Source organism: Phocoena sinus, chromosome 19, assembly GCF_008692025.1.
Source record: "Phocoena sinus isolate mPhoSin1 chromosome 19, mPhoSin1.pri, whole genome shotgun sequence".
Taxonomy (NCBI): Eukaryota; Metazoa; Chordata; class Mammalia; order Artiodactyla; family Phocoenidae; genus Phocoena; species Phocoena sinus.
This window is the reverse complement of record NC_045781.1, coordinates 4,807,268-4,826,309: the sequence shown is the minus strand read 5'-3', so window position 1 is coordinate 4,826,309 and position 19,042 is coordinate 4,807,268. Positions and strand designations below refer to the sequence as shown.

The window sequence follows — 19,042 nt, the reverse complement described above, 5'->3', positions numbered from 1 at the left end:
CACTAGCATGTTATCTGAAACTTCTTGCAGTTCAAGGCATTTGAGGACAGCCTGTTTTACAGTCCTGGGTTGGGCAGTTTCCTCTGTGTTGAGTCCCCATCCTGTGGAGGTCTGACAGCAGTCTTTGGTTATTTTTAAGACCTTGCGGGAAAGAGCTTTGTCTCCTTTCCAGGGATTTTCATGAGCCCCATCTGTAGGCTTAAACTAAAGCATGTTCTGGTGGGACTCCGATGTCAAGCTATTCTGGTGGAAAAACTTCAGGGTGAGGTCTATCAGAAAGTTAATCAGGGCTCCCCTGGTGGGCACAGTGGTTGAGAATCTGCCTGCCCAATGCTAGGGGACACAGGTTCGAGCCCTGGTCTGGGAAAATCCCACATGCCGCAGAGCAACTAGGCCCGTGAGCCACAGCTACTGAGCCTGTGCCTCTGGAAACGTGTGCTCCGCAACAAGAGAGGCCGCGATAGTGAGAGGCCCGCACACCGCGATGAAGAGTGGCCCCCACTTGCCGCAACTAGAGAAAGCCCTCGCACAGAAAGAAAAACGAAGACCCAACACAGCCATAAATAAATAAATATTTAATTTTATTTAAAAAAAAAAAAAGAAAGCTAATCAGCTCATTCCCCACTGTCAATTTCACCCCCAACTTCTGTGGGGAATTTGGTGCCTCAAGTCCAAGGAGCCCCTGGGCCTCTTCATTCAGTGTTCCTCTCTTTCTACCATGAGAGGTTCTTGTCTTTTATTGTTCTTCTTCTGTTTTAGCCGAGGGCAATCTTCTCCAACGTCCCCCTCCTTCCAGTAAGCACATTGTTTCCTTCCCCAGTGGGCGCTCACCTCTCTTCAGGTTACTCGCTTTCCGGAATCCACTGCCACTGTCAAAAAGAGTGGCGCGTCGTTTTGCATCTTCATTTTTCTGTTGTTCCCTGTTGAACACTTAAAAGCACATCTACCAATTGAGGAGGGTTCACTCCAAAATGTACCATCTACTTTTCCAACTTTCTCCTGATATCGAGGCACTTTGCCCCAAAAGGTCAAATGTACTATTCTAATATTTTCAGGGGCCTCAGGATCTGCATTAGTAGTGACGTCTGTAGGCCTGATAAATCCTTTCCAAGACTTTCAGAGAGGTCTTCATTTGTTTTTGCTGAACGTTGCTCAAACTCTTTTGCTTTGGGTTTCCCTTTTCAGGCCCTGCCAAGGTGCCTAATGAGTGATGCTCTAATAAGGGGCCTTCTTCCCTGACTGGGGTCCCAATTCGGTTCAGCTGTGGTGCTTCCAGTGGGCTTCGGGTGTAGGGGATCCTCCCTATAAGGGGGCTGCGATCTTTGAGGACTGCAATCTTTCCAAATAAACAAGTCTGAGAAACCCTGCCGGCTATTCATTTGTATTTACGCCCCCTATGAGATAATGGCGTAAGGGGAACTGCCCTCTCCCGGAAATGCTCCTGGCCCAAATTGGGTGCCCTGTCGGGTCTTAGGTGACAATAACAGACCAAGTCCCCCGTACCCCTGAAACTAACACAGGATTTTCTAACTGATCCCATAAGGAGGGGCTGTCCTGGGCCTCAGTGTAAGGGAATACGGGCTGGATAGGAATGGAAAAGTGGTGAATGGGTGTATATAGTGGCATAATTGTCAGAGCAGCTGGGACAGCTAGCTCAGCCAGAGGAGTTAAGGTTTGGAGCAACATATCCTCACGCTCATTCCCTACCTTTTCGTATTTTCCCTGACAATACTACCAATCCCTGCGCATAAATGTATTTCATCTTTCTTCCCTGCTTTTTCACATAATACCTACAGAGTCATTCAACAGCCACTGTAAAACTATAGATAACAATTGATCATATAACCATTAAAAGGGCAAATTTCTTTTAAGAGGGTATTAAATCATTTGTTGATTACACATGATAATGGATGATACACAAGCTTCATTCCCATCTATAACTTTATCTGATACCATAATTCCAATTTAGATATATGTGCCAACAATCATAATTAATAACCAAAAAACTCCATGACTTTGCTTGGGTGACCCTTTTAATGGTAGACTCTAGGTCACGACACAGTAACGGTCCAGTTCATAGTTTCTCCACCAAAGCAGGTTGTAAAATAAACTTGAATGGAACCTGGCACCACCCTGAAGGAATTCTAAACGTCACACTGCTGGGGTAGTTTACCAAAATGGCTTCAGAGTAGACTAACTACACAGCACATTTAAAAAAACACACACATTTATTCAGCGTCATGATCAGACTATTACATTTAGCAATCAACAGCATGGGTGCAAAAAAAAAAAAAAATCTACATTAAAACCCTTTGTTGGAATGCTTTACACTTTCCACAGAACAGAAACTAAAGTAACCTGTTAGGGCTTCCCTGGTGGCGCAGTGGTTGAGAGTCCGCCTGCCGATGCAGGAGACACAGGTTCGTGCCCTGGTCCGGGAAGATCCCACATGCCGTGGAGCGGCTGGGCCCGTGAGCCATGGCCACTGAGCCTGCGCGTCCGGAGCCTGTGCCCCGCAACGGGAGAGGCCACAACAGTGAGAGGCCCGCGTACCGCAAAAAATAAATAAATAAAATAAAATAACCTGTTATACAATTAATCACAAATACAGTCCTTGAGTTTTTTTTCCCCACACAAGAGTACTGTCTAAAACATGTCTTCTTTGTAGCAGCTAGGCCCTGCCACCACTGTGCTTGGCTGAGTTCACAAATCTTTTGTAACCTGGAGTTTCCCCGTCACTTCTCTGTCTCTCCTCTCCTGCTAAGCTTTGTTTCCCGGGAGTAGTTAAAACCTTCTGCCCCCACCACAGCTCCTGCTGCTGCTGGAACCGCCACAGCCACCCTGGTTTTGTGGTTTGGCAAAGTATTGGTCTCCACCACCACAGGGGCCAGCACTTCTGCCTCCAGAGTTTCCTCCTTTCATGGGTCCAAAATTTGCAGATTGTTTGTTGTAACTGCCAGAATCATTGTAGCTTCCACCACCTCCAAAATGGCTTCCATCATTACCGAACCCATTATAGCCATCCCCACTGCCACCATATCCCCCGCCACCACGGCTGCCACCAAAGGCACCTCGGCCACTGAAGTCTCCTCCACGACCAAACCTGTCATTCGCACCAAAACCCCCTCCACAACCACCACCAAAGTTTCCAGAACCACTTCGACCTCTTTGGCTGGATGAGGAACTAGCCATCTCTTGCTTAGATAGGGCTTTCCTTACGTCACAGTTGTGGCCATTCACCGTGTGGTATTTCTGACTGACAGTCTTGTCTACAGAGTCATGGTCATCAAAGGTTACGAAAGCAAAGCCTCTCTTTTTGCCACTACCTTGGTCAGTCATGATTTCAGTCACTTCAGTTTTCCCATACTGTTCAAAATAATCTCTTAGGTGATGTTCTTCAGCATCTTCTTTAATGCCACCAACAAAAATCTTTTTCACAGTTAAGTGGGCACCAGGTCTTTGAGAATCTTCTCTTGAGACGGCCCTTTTTGGTTCCACAACTCTTCCATCCACCTTGTGTGGCCTTGCATTCATGACTGCATCCACCTCCTCCACAGTGGCATAGGTGACAACCCCAAAGCCTCTGCAGCGCTTGGTGTTTGGATCCCTCGTTGCCACACAATGTGTGAGCATTCCCCGCTGCTCAGAATGGCTCCTCAGACACTCATCAGTTGTTTCAAAGCTCAAACCTCCGATGAAGAGCTTCTGCAGGGCTTCCCTGGTGGCACAGTGGTTGAGAGTCCGCCTGCCGATGCAGGGGACACGGGTTCGTGTCCCGGTCCAGGAAGATCCCACATGCCGCGGGGTGGCTGGGCCCGTGAGCCATGGCCGCTGAGCCTGCGCGTCCGGAGCCTGTGCGCCGCAACGGGAGAGGCCACAACAGTGAGAGGCCCGCGTACCGCAAAAAAAAAAAAAAAAAAAGTCAGACCAATGAACAGTTTTTCTTTTACACCCAGAGGTCAACAAGGTAGGAAAGCCCCCATATGGAAGAGTGGATGATTAGGTGGCCTGAGGCTACATTCTCAGGGGATGTTTTACACTAAAGTCTCCTACTTGGAGGAGATGTTCAGGCAGTGCTGTTGTTCTGAATTACAATGCTCAAAAGCAGTCTAAAATAGTGACCTTGGGAGGGGAGAAAAGCATACTAAATTTTGATTAAATCATGGTAACGGGGCTTCGCTGGTGGCGCAGTGGTTGAGAGTCCGCCTGCCAATGCAGGGGACACGGGTTTGTGCCCCGGTCCAGGAGGATCCCACATGCCGCGGAGCGGCTGGGCCCGTGGGCCATGGCCGCTGGGCCTGCGCGTCTGGGGCCTGTGCTCCGCAACGGGAGAGGCCACAGCAGTGAGAAGCCCGCGTAACACACACACACACAAAAAAATCATGGTAACGGTCATTGTACCCAGTGATCACTGAGGACAACTGAGGATGACACTGAGGCTGGGAATTTGGAGTATTCCTATCTGGCTGGTTCCTAAGGAAACAAGGGAGCTATCATGAGTCATGTTGAAATTGACAGGGAGGTGTAGTTCTTAGCTAAGTAAGCTGTTTCCTTTAGCACAAAAGAAGAAAAGGAGCTCTTTAACCTTTGATATTTTCAAGTTACAGAGTTTAAGTAAAGTCTAACATTTTCACTCCGTAATATGACATCAAGCGAAACTCAAAAAATAATAAATCCATGTGTTATATTTGAATAAAGGAATATTAGAAAATTTAAACTAATACTGGTAATAACAAACTTGCCCAGGAACCTTAGCGTTTATGACTTTGGATGGCATTGAAGGACCCTTCATACTCATTGTGCCTGTGTTGTGACTCTCCCTGTCACATACAAGAGAAATCATTAAGTGCTGAAATATGCTGCTCTAAATCACCGAGTCAGAAATCTATGAACCATAAACCGAACAAAATCCTAGAGGATATTTTCAGACCAAAATTTAGTCTTAACTGAGCTCATCCAGTTCTGAGGCTTTCTCATTCAGATGAAGGCGGCACCATGCAATAGGGCAATTTCAGTGAGATTATTTACAGATATTTGATCATGATAAACCAGTTGGCAGTTTTATAACTGAAAACACAAAGCCCTTTAAGGGTAGTTAGACAATGAACGTAATATATTTGCAATTGAATTAAAAACAAAGGAATCTACTATACAAGTGTACATATTTACAAAACAGAAATAAACTCAAAAACATAGAAAACAAACTTATCATTACCAAAGGGGGAAGTGGGGGAGGAATAAATTAGAGTTTGGGATTAACAGATATACAGCACTATATATCAAATAGACAAAAAACAAATACCTACTGTACAGCCCAGGGAACTAACATCAATATCTTGTAATATCCTATAATGGATTAGAATCCAAAACAGAATATATATATTTGAATCACTTTACTGTACATCTGAAACTAACACAACATGGTACATCAGCTATACTTCAATAGAAATAAATAAGTATGGAGGCTCCTTAAAAAACTAAAAATAGAACTACCATACAACCCAGCAATCCCACTATTGGGCATATACCCTGAGAAAATCATGATTAAAAAGAGTCATGTAAAAAAAAAAAAAAAAAAAAAAAGAGTCATGTACCACAATGTTCACTGCAGCACTATTTACAATAGCCAGGACTTGAAAGCAACCTAAGTGTCCATCGGCAGATGAATGGATAAAGAAGATGTGGCACATATATACAATGGAATATTACTCAGCCATAAAAAGCAATGAAATTGAGTTATTTGTAATGAGGTGGATGGACCTAGAGTCTGTCATACAGAGTGAAGTCAGAAAGAGAAAAACAAATACCATATGCTAACACATATATATGGAATCTAAAAAAAAAAAAAGGGCTTCCCTGGTGGCGCAGTGGTTGAGAGTCCGCCTGCCGATGCAGGGGACACGGGTTCATGCCCCGGCCCAGGAAGATCCCACATGCCGTGGAGCGGCTGGGCCCGTGAGCCATGGCCGCTGAGCCTGTGCGTCCGGAGCCTGTGCTCCTCAACGGGAGAGGCCACAACAGTGAGAGGCCCGCGTACCGCAAAAAAAAAAAAAAAAAAAAAGGTTCTGAAGAACCTAGGGGCAGGATAGGAATAAAGATGCAGACGTAGAGAATGGACTTGAGGATACAGGAAGGGGAAGGGGGAAGGGTAAGCTGGGACGAAGTGAGAGAGTGGCACGGACATATCTACACTACCAAATGTAAAATAGATAGCTAGTGGGAAGCAACCACATAGCACAGGGAGATCAGCTCGGTGCTTTGTGACCAGCTAGAGGGGTGGAATAGGGAGGGTGGGACGGACACACAACAGGGAGGGGATATGGGGATATATGTATACATATAGCTGATTCACTTTGTTATACAGCAGAAACTAACACACCATTGTAAAGCAATTATACTCCAATAAAGATGTTAAAAATAAATAAGAATAAATGCGGGACTTTCCTGGTGGTCCAGTGGGTAAGACTCTGAGCTCCCAATGCAGGGGCCCAGGTTCCATCCCTGGTTGGGGAACTAGATCCCGCATGCATGCCGCAACTAAGAAGTCCACATGCCGTAACTAAAAGATCCCGCATGCCACAACGAAGATCCTGCGTGCCGCAACTAAGATATGGCACAGCCTAAATAAATAAATAAATAGTTTTTTAAAAAGAGTAAATGCATGTTCTAATGGCAAGAGGCAATATATGAGAAGGAATAAGGGTAATAATTTAGGAAGTGAATCCAAGGGTTAAAGGTGGAGTAATTACTGGAGATAATGAGTTCTCACCTATAACCTTGACTTTGGGAGGTTAAGATGGGTATGGAAAAAGAAAAGGTCGTTCAAAGTGTACCAGTTAACTGTCTACAAGTTTTGCTATGGTAACAAATATTCCTGAATTCTCAATGGCTTACAACAAGAAACACTGATTGCTTCCCTATATTATATGAATCATTATTCACCTCTTGCTTCTTTCAATAATTTGCTTTTGTCATTCCCAGTAAAATTTCAGTCTATCCAAGACCATTCTTGCAGTAGAGAGAGGACAGGGTTATATGAAGCAAATAAAAGCTTTGAAAGCTTTGATTTCAGGTTGAAACATGCCATTCTACTCACACCAAATTGGCCCAGGAGGAACTCAAAAGGCATCAATGGGCAAGGAAGTACAATCCTCTCCAAGGGAAGTAAGGGTTGCCTAAGTCAAGCAGCCAACCTTGTTATCAGAGGGCAGACGTGTATAATCTCACAGGGTGATAATTAATAGGAAATTATTACAATATATGATACTGCGGCTTCTGTCACAAATAATTTGTCCCTCCTCTGTTCACAATAAAACTACTAATTTCAAATGAAATAGGGGATATTACTACGGAACATGAATACATCAAAATGATATAAAGAAGCTATGAGAAAACTCTACACATTATACCCAACAACTCAATAGCACATTAAAACGATTATATACCATGGCTAATGGGAATGTATTTTTAAAATATAAGGATGGTTCAACATATGGAAATCATTCAATGTAAAACAGCATGTTAACAGAATGAAAGAAAAAGACAACATGATCATCTCTACTGATGCAGAAAAAGCAGTTGACAAATGTCAACAGTCCTTTATGATAACAACACTCAATAAACTAAAAATAGACAAAAACTCCTCAACATTAAGGACGTATAGTAACAGCCCATGGCTAACATCACGCTCAACAGATTTTCCTCTAAGATCAGGAACAACACAAGGATACCTGCTCTCACTGTTTCTAAAATCGAATTACTAGAAAGTCTAGCAGGAACACATAGGCAGAAAAAAATAAGTAAATAAACGGTATCCAAATAAAAAAGGAAGCAAAATTATCTCTGTTGACGAACAACATGTTCTAGTATGTAGAAAACCCTGAAGGTTCTGCAAAATAAACCTGCTAGAAATAATGAAGGAAGTCAGAAAAATTATGAGATAAAATCAACAAATAAAATCAGTTGTGTTTCTATAAATTAAAAATGAACGATCAAGAAGGAAACTCAGGGGGAGATCCCTGGTTCCCTGGTGGTCGAGCAGTTAGGATTTGGCGCTTTCACTGCTGTGGTCCGGGTTCAATCCCTGATCGGGAAACTGAGATCCCTCAAGCAGTGCTGTGTGGCACAAAAAAACAACCAAAAAAAAAAAAACATTCCTTAAAAAAAAAAAAAAGGAAATTCAGAAACAACTCTATTAACCATAACATCAAAGAAATAAGTAAAATACTTGGAATAAGCTGACATTTAAAGGGAAAGATTTGTACACTGTAAACTAAAAACACAGCTGAAAAATATTCGAAAGGACACAATGCAAAGATATCCCAAGTTCATTAATTGGCAGTCAGTATTTTCTAGATGTAAATACTACCCAAAGCAATCAACAGAGTCAACCCAATCCCTAGTAAATCCCAATGGTATCTCTTGAAGGAATGAACTTACAAACTCTCATGGGGTCCAACACAGTCTCCGTACAATCTAAGAGTCACTGCCCTTGAGAAATGGTTTGTGATATTCCTCAAAATCAGAAAAAAAAACCTTTGGAAAGACTTATCAGCCAGGCTCTGCTGATACCTTCTGTCTCATATCCTAGAACATGCTGACCACTCCACTACATAGCTTGAAATGGTGATTTTGTATGCTGCAGGAAAATATTACAACATATGAGGGAAACTGTTCTACATCAAAAATTTCTGTTACCCAGCAAACCCACACGATGGAGAGTCCGCCGGAAGTTGTGCATTAACTAAGGGTGGCTTATCACAGCAGAGAAACAGGATAAAATTTCAGACCCTAGGACTAGGTATTTCGAAAACAAGTTTCAGAGGCAAAATCATGCCAACTTAGGAGAATACGAAATCAAGAAGAGTATACATTCCCCAACTTGACAGAGCAGTACAAGAGCAAAACAAAATACAAGATTTGTAGGTCAGATATTATACGATGAAACCATGTGATCTACCCACAGAAGACAAACTAAAAGGCTGAAAGATGCATGTTCATCCTTTGAGGGACTGCGGACTAGAAATAGGCTCTCTCTGGGACTTACACTCTAACAGCCTTTATACTCTATGCCTCTGAGTTTGACATGTCTAGTTTCCATATATAATACCTTTCTTTTTTGTCACAATGTCATCATTTATGGCTGACATGTATTTTCTATATCCATTCATTTGCCAACAGGCATTTTAGTTCTTTCTACATCTTGGCTGTTTTGAATAATGCAATAATATTCATTGGAGCACAAATATTAACCTCACTACAATGATGTGATTTCATTTGGATATGTAGTCAGACGTGGGTGTCATAGACTGTGCCTGTTCTATGTTTATTTTATTAAGGAAACTCCATACTGTCTTCAATAAAAGCCCTAACACTTACATTCCCACCAACAAAGCACAAGGGTTCCCTGTTCTGTGTATTGTGCGTGCGTGTATGTGTGTGTGTGCATTTTCACACAGGTAGGGAGAGGACAGTAGGGGAACCAGCACTGACCTGGCAGCCAGAAAGTAGCAGCTACAGCTTCCCAAGGATGAGCCTCTGGGCTGCAGATCACTGTGGTGCTACTTGCCCACTGATTCGTGGAAAAATCTTTCACTACATCAGAGAACTTAATGGCCCCTCTCAAGTTGTGTCCACCGACACATACCTAGCAGAATAGCCCTAACGAAAACCTTTTGCCATTCAAAGCTTAGTACTCGTAATTTTCCTTCTGGACTCAAATGAACTTACAAACTCTCATGGGGTCCAACACAGTCTCCGTACAATCTGTATCAACTCATCCTACTATAAAATACAAGAAAACATTCTACTTCAATAAATCACGCCTGAGGGAAAACTACATGTATTTTCCTTCACCATGACCACAGACCAAACACTGTCATCTCCAAAAAACTATATATAAAAGAAAGATATTTCCAGTGGTGCACATGCCCCAGTGAGAACCCCAAATCTCCCACGAAACACTCCAAATTCTCTTTTGTATCTTTCACAGTGCATCTAAAACTTTCTTCATTTGGGACCCAAAATACTAAAAAATACCAAAGATAACTCACAACACGATCACTGAAATTTTCCCTGTATTACTCTAACCATCGCACAATGATTCTACACCATCCAAAAGACCCAAAAGAAGTCACCTGTGGTGTGGAGGCTGTAGGGCACCCTCTAGATGAATAGACTGAGGACAAGGCACCCATCCTCATGCACCCAAAGATCCCTGTGGGCTCAGCTCAGGCCATACTTCTCACAACACTGGAGAAAAATGTTTTTATCTGCCTAAATCCACTGCCTTCATTCGTCCCCAGGTATAACCATGAAATATCCAAATAAACCAATGCATGCAAACCTCAGTCTCAGCAGCTAGGGTCCCAGGGAACCCGAGCTAAGACACTATGGCACCTCAAACCATGCAGTGCACCCACAACTACCCATAAACCCAATTCCAGGTGCTCCAGCCAGAATTGACACATCCCTTGCCACAAACCCCTTGAGACCAAAGGGACAGCTGAACACACCATTCATGGGGCTCCGTATCCAGCCTATAGAACCCTACAGGGCCCCCTTCAATCTCCCCATTTTTCCACCTCTCCTCATGCAAACACGGGCAAAGAGGGCTAAAGGGCACAAGTACCTGTCTGCAAAGGCATCGCAACAGGAACATTCACAGGAAACCATCCAAAGGACGCCGGGCGTTCAGTATGGAGGTCAAGACGTTGACCCGCCTGGGAAAATTTACCAGCAACTGGGGACGTTATGGACTTCAGTTACAAAGGCATCGGAATTCAGTGAGGAAGTCTCAAAGAGAGAGGGTCCCCAGGTCTCTTGTCTCCTGTTCTCCCAACTCACAGGTAATTAAAGATTAATTAGGGCTTCCCTGGTGGCGCAGTGGTCGGGAGTCCGCTAGCTCTTTGACAGGGACTTCCTTCATTCCCCTTAGGTTCTGGATTTATGCCCCCCACTTAGCACAGTGAAATCACTATCCTGGACTCTGAGTACATGAAATGCTTGAAGGCAAAGCTCCTGTCCAAGGTGGCGACTGGTCACTGGATGTGCAGAGACTGGAATACCTGGGGGCTACAGGGGAGCAGTGACACAGGAGACTAAACACAGGGACACCTCAGGACACTGCATGAGGACATCAGATTTGTAGGGCTTTTTACAGCTCCCTACATCTTTCTGCTTTTGAGTAATTAAGTAGCCACATGGGGTAAGGATCAATTAAAGTCGAAATGTCCAGAACAAATATGGGAACCACCCTCATCACCTACCCTGTTCACCTGGTCTCTCCTTAGGGGAGATTACTCAGCCCATCCCACAGTCCTAGCTTCTAAACACATCCCCAGAGTGAGACGTTGCAGCCATCCTCGGAAGAAGAGGAAAACGTGTGCTCTTCAGTGAAGTGAAAATGGGAAAGACTCCAAATAATCAATGGAGAAGGGCATTTCTCATGAGGGTGATTGATGTAGGGACAATAAAACCATTAGTGTGACAAGAGATTGTCAGGAGGGGCTGGGGAGACCTCCCTGAGCCTAGACCTGAAGGAGGACAGAGGGCCTGACCCATGGTGACTTAAAGGGAGAAGGTAAGAAAGGAACTAAGACTTGAGACAGAAAAGGTTTTGGTGTTTGGGAACAAAGAAAAGGTGAATGTGACCGGGGCAGAGTGAACCATGAGAAAAGGTTAAGCTCCCAGGATGAGGCTGGAGACCCCGGCAGGGTCCTGAGGATGACACAGGGCTGTGTACCCACAGTGAGGGGTCAGGATTTTGTCCAGCGGACAAACGGTAGCCAGTGGAGGTCTGAGTGTAAGAACTGAGAATTAAAATTAGGGGCTTCCCTGGTGGCGCAGTGATTAAGAATCCGCCTGACAATGCAGGGGACACGGGTTCGAGCCCTGGTCCGGGAAGATCCCACATGCTGCCGAGCAACTAAGCCCGTGTGCCACAACTACGGAGCCCGCATGGCACAACTACTGAAGCCCATGCGCCTAGAGCCCATGTTCCACAACAAGAGAAGCCACCGCAATGAGAAGCCTGTGCACTGCAACTAAGAGTAGCCCCCGCTCACCACAACTAGAGAAAGCCCATGTACAGCAACGAAGACCCAACGCAGCCATAACTAAATAAATAAAATAGAATAAGTTAAAATCAAAACTCTAAATTCAACTGGGCACTGCCACACACAAACTCACGCCCAACTGGGCCAATCATTTCAAGGGTCTCTGTTGCTCAAATGAAGAATTTCTGGTGGAGTCGATCACCTCCATGTTACGAGTGGGCTCTCTGAGGCAGTTATGAGAAAGTCTGAGTTGAGTGAACAGAATGAGGCGTAACTGAATTCTAAAAAGGTCACCCGAAGGGTTAAGTGGGAAGTTTGTCCTTATTGCTCATCCTATTTAAAACACCATCTATCACGGGCCTGAGCAATGGAAACTTCTCTTTCAAGGTCAGATCACACTGATACCAACCATTTAATTCTTCTTTTCCAGAAAAATCACATTAAAATGACTTAAAAATACAGGGAGTTTCCAGTTTCCCTAGTGGTTAGGATGCTGGGCTTTCACTGCCCTGGCTCGGGTTCAATGCCTGGCCAAGGAACGGAGATCCTGAAAGCTGTGCAGCGCGGCCACTGCAAAAGCACAGCTGTTGGTGCAGAAAACATTGTAAGGGGTCAGCTGAGAAATAAGCTCTCAGCAAACTTCTTCATCATGAATAGAGAGACTCTGTTGGAAGCTTCCAAGTCAATCTAGTCCATACTTCATCATTTGTACAGAACAGGTAAGAGGGACCTGAGGGAAAAATCTTCCTATCATCTCACAGCCATTTTAACATACCACAGAAAAAGGAAGAAAACAAAATATAAGGCTAACTGGCTAAACTTGATTTTGAATGTTAATATAAAACATCATTGGGGCTTCCCTGGTGGCGCAGTGGTTGAGAGTCCGCCTGCCGGTGCAGGGGACATGGGTTCGTGCCCCAGTCCGGGAAGATCCCACATGCCGCAGAGCGACTGGGCCTGTAAGCCATGGCCGCTGAGCCTGCGCGTCCGAAGCCTGTGCTCCGCAACGGGAGAGGCCATGACAATGAGAGGCCCGCGTACTGCAAAAAAAAAAAAAAAAGATGCCACCAGAAAAAAGAAAATTACAAGCCAATATCACTGATGAACATAGACGCAAAAATCCTCCACAAAATACTAGCAAACCGAATCCAACAGTACATTAAAAGGATCATACACCATGATCAAGTGGGATTTAACCCAGGGATGCAAGGATTTTCCAATATCTGCACGTCAATCAGTGTGATACACCACATGAAAATGAAGTTAGGGACTTCCCTGGTGGCGCAGTGGTTAAGAATCTGCCTGCCAATGCAGGGGACACGGGTTCCAGCCCTGGTACGGGAAGGTCCCACATGCCACAGAACTAAGCCCGTTCGCCACAACTACTGAGCCTGTGTGCCACAACTACTGAAGCCCACATGCCTAGAGCCCGTGCTCCGCAACGAGAAGCCACCGCAATGAGAAGCCCGCTCACCACAACTAGAGAAAGCCCGCGAGCAGCAACGAAGACCCAACGCAGCCAAAAATAAATAATGAAGTTATCTTCTGATACAAATAATTACTAAATGCACAAATCTTATAAACAGTTTTGCAGTTGTCATCCTCATCTGTAAACCTAAGTAAACAAATTTTATATTTACTATATTCTAAAGCCACAAATCAGCATATCACAACTTAATCATCCATATCGAGACAATTCACCATCCATCTGGATCCAGCTTCCCCAACACTACTGGCACTACTGTGCGTTTCCATTTCATTCTCTTTATCTTTCTCCCTTTTTCTATTTTGTCTCTGTTTTTCTTCCCCTCCACTCTGCTGGTGTTCTTGTTACGGATCAGGATTTTTGGGCTCCTTTATCGATAGAAATTGCTAAGAGTCCAGACAAGAAATTCAGGCAAGGCTTTATTGGGACTCATGCAGCAACAAGTAACAGGATCCCTTGCTCGCTCCCAGGGTCAGGGGTCAAGTTTGTCCCTTATATGGAGTGAGGCAGGGGTGGGTCCAGGGGTCAGGCTGGAGCGGTGTGCAGGGTGCATGCACAGTAACCTGTTTTTGCACCCAACACCTCAGAAGTGGCAATTGGGTTTTTAGTTTCTTTGTATATTGTTTATAATTTGCCCCAACTGTTCATGCACACAGTTATTTTTAGTTCCTTCTACTTTCTTTGTATTCTGTTGCTCCAGATGTTTGTCCAGGTGTAAGCACTGCAGCAAAGGTTGCCAGGTCCCAGATTCCAAACTGTCTCATTCTTGCCCTCCTATATCGACCCTCACATGTGTCCAGTCCACTCTGCAACTTGTTTCCCCTCTTATGGCTCTTTCCCAAAACCTTTCTGATTACCCTAAATCTCTGGATATTCGTGCCTCTTTCTTCCCCCCATCTCTGCTCCCTCTCTGCCCTTGGGTTACACTCTTTCTATCCCTGTTATGCTCCCTTTGTCCCCACTCTCTAGCACCTCCAGGTGGCTATGCTTCTTTCCTGCTCGTTTTCTTCCTCTGCTCCTGAAATCTGTTTCTTCTATCTCTCCAGGCACCATGTTGATCTGAAGGCCAAGGTTGCAACTCTTTTGTCTTCCGCCGCCACGCTACGTGTTGCCTCTCCACTGTTATCCCCCTCCTGCCAATGATCCTAGGTCCCTCCCACTATGTTGCTCTCCAATCCCGCAGATCCTATTTTAATTACTTCTATATTTTATCACAGTGCAAAACTTTCAAGGCTAAATTTATTTTATGCTACTATTCCTCTTCAAGATCCTCAGTCATGGTTCACATTCCCTTCGATTCGCCCTGATTTTTTTTTTTTTTTTTTTTTGCGGTACGCGGGCCTCTCACCGCTGCGGCCTCTCCCGCTGCGGAGCACAGGCTCCGGACGCGCAGGCCCAGCGGCCATGGCCCACGGGCCATGGCTCCCGGACCGGGGCACGAACCCGCGTCCCCTGCATCGGCAGGCGGACTCTCAACCACTGCGCCACCAGGGAAGCCCCGCCCTCATTCTTTCCTCCTCAGTTTTTCTCCTTGTCTCTCAGTCACTGTGTCTCTGCTTCTCCTGATCCCCCTGCCCCACATATTTAGAGGGATGGAGAATAAACAAGATGCCCAGCTACTGGAAGAGACCATTTGGAATCTGGGACGGAAGAACACTGGGTGTCACACGTCTGGCCCAGGTCACCTCCCCCTACGCGGGCTGAGGGGAAGGGCTGACTACGAAGGGGAGGCCGGGGGAGCACAAGGACCGGCCTGAGGAGACGCGAGGACAGAGGGGCTGGGAGGGAGCGAGGGGGTCTCAGGAGAGGAGCGGGCTCTCCAGAATCCCAGGGCCAGGGAGAGGACACGGCCTCGCCGGCAGCGGGAGAGAGCGAAGCTGCGGGCGCGCGAATCCACCTCGCAGAAGGGGACTTTACAAGGCGCAGGCAGAGGTAATGAAGGATTTTAAGCAGGAAAATGTCGCGAAAGGCTGTGTCTCGGTGGACCGAAGACCGAGAGTGCGAGGCTAGGGGGCGCGAATCCACCTCGCGGAAGAGGACTTCTCATTGCGGGGGGCGGGGGTACTGAAGGGTTTTATGAAGGAAAACGACGCTAAACGCGGTGTCTACGTGGAAGGCAGAAAAGCCACGAGAACAGGCAACCTCGCACCGATTTCAGCCCAAATGAACAGATACCCAACCTGTAACAGCGTCTGGATTTACTCGGCCGGAGGGCCAGGCGCTGGGGTGTAAGGTTGATAGTCACTCCCAAGACCCTGAAGGCAGAATACGGGGAACAGCGCAGCACATACTTACACCAAAGTAGAAATACTTCGTAGCGAGACCTCCAACACGTGTACCCCGTTTCCGGCTCAGGAGGAAAGTGCGTCCGAAGGGACCAGGCGGGACTTCCGGGGGCGGGTTCAGGGCGGGCCGCTACTGGCTAGGGGCGGGGCGAGAGCCCAGCTCTGCGCAGAGAGAGCGAGGGGAAGGGTCTGGGGCGGCGGGGCGAGTGACAGCGCCGTGCTTCCCCTTCCCTTGTAACTGCTGATTTTAAGTGACTTTCTGGAACACTTTTAAGGTAAAAGCTTACAGATGTGTGGGCCACTGATGTGGGAAACAGATGTTTCCCTCCCAACAAGTTAAAAGTGGTTTCAATAAACAGCTGTTTTTGCCAGCAGGTTGCTCGCATGTCCCGCTCCTGAGACTCCAGCAATTCAGTGGTTGGGAACTTGGGCCTCCAAGTGGTAGCTGTGGCGCAGTAGTTTGATCTGGGAACACTTCCTGAAGTTGAGTTAGTTTTAGGAAACAAGAGCTGGAATTCTCTCTTTATTACAAACCAGAATGAGAAATACAAAACCCTCCCTGGGGAGAATGGGCCATTTCACACTGACACCCTACAGAAGAGCTTTTCCTTTCTATTCCTAATTCAGCCAGGACAAAAAACCCAACACTCTGCTCAGTTACACAGACTCGGGCAAAACTTGGGGTTTGAGGCTGGAGGACTAAGGCATATGATAATTTCCGTACCCAACCATTGTTTTAAAAAGAGTTTTTAAAAGGGTTTAAAATTTTAACTGTTATAAATTGCATTGTTCTTTCTTTTTTGCTAGTGTTTTATTTGCCTTTTAAAACCACATTTTATCCCCAGTTTTGAGAGGTACGTGACATACATCACGGTATGATTTTAAGGTGTACAGCATCATGTTCTGACTTACATATATTGAAATAATTACCGCAATGTTTAGTAAGCATCCATCATCTCATATAGATACCATGAAAATAGGGAGCAATAAAACAGAAAAAATATTTTGCTTTCTATGAGAACTACATTATCCTTTGAGACACTTGCTCTATTCCACACTTGTGAAAATTACGTTTAACTATATACTAGAAAAACTTGTTTATGAAATTATACTTATGTACATAAAAACTAAGCAATGTAATCTCAGATGACTCTATGTTCATCATGAAGATAATTAGAACGTTTTACTTTGTATTTTTTGCAAGATGCAGTATAGTTTAGCTCTTCTCTGTTTATATTTTTGAAAGTTCTGACAAGTGTGGATAACAGAGGCTGTGAAATATTCTTCAGAAGACACTGGAATTTATTTCCATGTAAATAATAATTACGTTGCAACATTTCTAAGGGCATTTAATAGGGAGGTATATTCTCCTTATATGAACCCTAGAGAAAGTAAAACTAGATTATCAAATATGCAGTAAGTTCATTTCAACCCTCAATATTTTGATGACAATATCTTAGATAACATCTGCTACAGAGTGCGTTTTATCACATCCCTAACATGTGAAACATTTCATCCATAGAGACACTAGAATCCATTCAAATATGATGAATTTTAGATAGGGAAATTAACATTTTAAGTATTTCCAGGTACAATGAGCAGAACGTCCTGGTGTATCACACATACGAATACAAGAAAATATATCACATTTTTGTTATTTTATTTTATTTTTTTTGCTGTACGTGGGCCTCTCACTGTTGTGGCCTCTCCCGTTGCGGAGCACAGGCTCCGGAAGTGCAGGCTCAGCGGCCATGGCTCACGGGCCCAGCCGCTCCGTGGCATGTGGGATCTTCCCGGACCGGGGCACGAACCCGTGGTCCCCTGCATCGGCAGGCGGACTCTCAACCACTGCGCCACCTGGGAAGCCCTCAACTGCACTTTTTTTGAACACAGACAACAATATGTCTCCCACAAGAAATGCACTCCAAAAATTTACACGGTAAAAAAGCATAAAAAAATACACCATTTCAACACCATTCAAAATAGTGGCTAACATAATACAAAGTAAATTAAAGAGTAAATAATGTGTCAAGAATAAGGAAATCTATTTTATAATCATAAAGACAGAAATTCATCAGAATGACATGACAATCAGAAACTGCCATAGAACTGCATTTCATTATAGCCACAAAAATATTCTGGAGAAAAGTTTGGAGACAACATCACAAGGATAAATAATCTACCTATAAGTTTTTCGAAACCATCACGGATAGAAATTGTTAGATTCTCTAAAGCCCAAGAACCTACGGATGCACTGTTACCTTCTGGTATAAAGTACCTAGGTGGAAGAAAACTGTGGTGGTGAAAGGAACATGATTCATTAGGATCATAAAAAATAATTCGATTTTATTAATTAAAACAAGAGACCTATGATACATTCTGAATAAAACAGTAGCAAAAGGCAATGACAGCAGTTAAATGTCAAACATACATATACACATAGAATTCTGGGGCTTTATTTTTTTATACATTTATTTATTTTATTTTATTTATCTTTGGCTGTGTTGGGTCTTCATTGCTGCGCGCAGGCTTTCTCTAGTTGCAGCGAGTGGGGTCCACTCCTCGTTGCGGTGTGCAGGCTTCTCATTGTGGTGGCTTCTCTTGTTGCAGAGCATGGGCTCTAGGCATGCGAGCTTCAGTAGTTGTAGCACATGGCCTCAGCAGTTGTGGCTCCCGGGCTCTAGAGCACAGGCTCAGCAATTGTGGCACATGGGCTGCAGTTGCTCCGCGGCATGTGAGATCTTCTCAGTCCAGGGCTCGAACCCGTGTCCCCTGCATTGGCAGGTGGATTCTTAACCACTGTGCCACCAGGGAAGCCCTAGAATTCTGGGACTTTTGATTAAATTTTCCTCTTGTGATAACTGCTCTCCCTTTAGTTTCGAAGAATAAGACTAGTTTTTCATTAGTCATAGATCTATACAACAGCTATTCCCATGCAATGGAGGAAGTGACCAAATTTTCCCATGCATTCTGCCTACCACATAATCAGTCCCTGTTAACCTGTCACTCTCCTCCCATGAAATGCCCATTCCCTTAACGTCCTGCCTGACCTATTCATGGTCAGTTAGTAAAGCATTCTGTCCTATAACCCACTATGACCTATCTACAAAAAGACACATGAGGCTTCCGTGGTGGCACAGTGGTTAAGAATCTGCCTGCCAATGCAGGGGACACGGGTTCGAGCCCTGGTCTGGGAAGATGCCACATGCTGCAGA

The 19,042-nt window shown here is 44.8% G+C and overlaps 3 protein-coding genes across 3 annotated transcripts in view; 1 reads left to right on the top strand and 2 right to left on the bottom strand.

Moving 5' to 3' along the window:
• LOC116743799 (zinc finger protein 160-like) overlaps nt 1-15,875 on the bottom strand; it is a 38,206-nt gene extending 22,331 nt beyond the window's left edge. The window contains exon 1 of the mRNA XM_032612805.1: nt 15,838-15,875. The gene's annotated coding sequence lies outside the window, so the exon portion shown is untranslated. The remainder of the gene's footprint in view (nt 1-15,837) is intronic.
• LOC116743779 (zinc finger protein 160-like) overlaps nt 1-19,042 on the top strand; it is a 334,519-nt gene that overhangs the window by 189,140 nt on the left and 126,337 nt on the right. The window lies entirely within an intron of this gene.
• Nucleotides 2,216-16,213, bottom strand: LOC116743999 (heterogeneous nuclear ribonucleoprotein A1-like). The gene is made up of 4 exons (XM_032613284.1): nt 16,115-16,213; nt 15,723-15,964; nt 2,585-3,718; nt 2,216-2,358 (listed from the first exon to the last, which is right to left on the bottom strand). The coding sequence occupies exons 1-3, from the start codon at nt 16,211-16,213 to the stop codon at nt 2,785-2,787; spliced, it is 1,275 nt and encodes a 424-aa protein (XP_032469175.1). The 3' UTR covers nt 2,216-2,358; nt 2,585-2,784.

Excerpts from the sequence above, each read along its gene's own strand:
- LOC116743999 (XM_032613284.1), bottom strand. The coding sequence starts at position 16,213 with ATGCGAGCAACCTGCTGGCAAAAACAGCTGTTTATTGAAACCACTTTT. Across the intron at positions 15,965-16,114 it reads CATCAGTGGCCCACACATCT|CCAGTAGCGGCCCGCCCTGA; the intron begins GTAAGCTTTTAC and ends CCCCGCCCCTAG. Across the intron at positions 3,719-15,722 it reads AAATCCAGACGCTGTTACAG|GGAAGCCCTGCAGAAGCTCT; the intron begins GTTGGGTATCTG and ends CTGTGCCACCAG.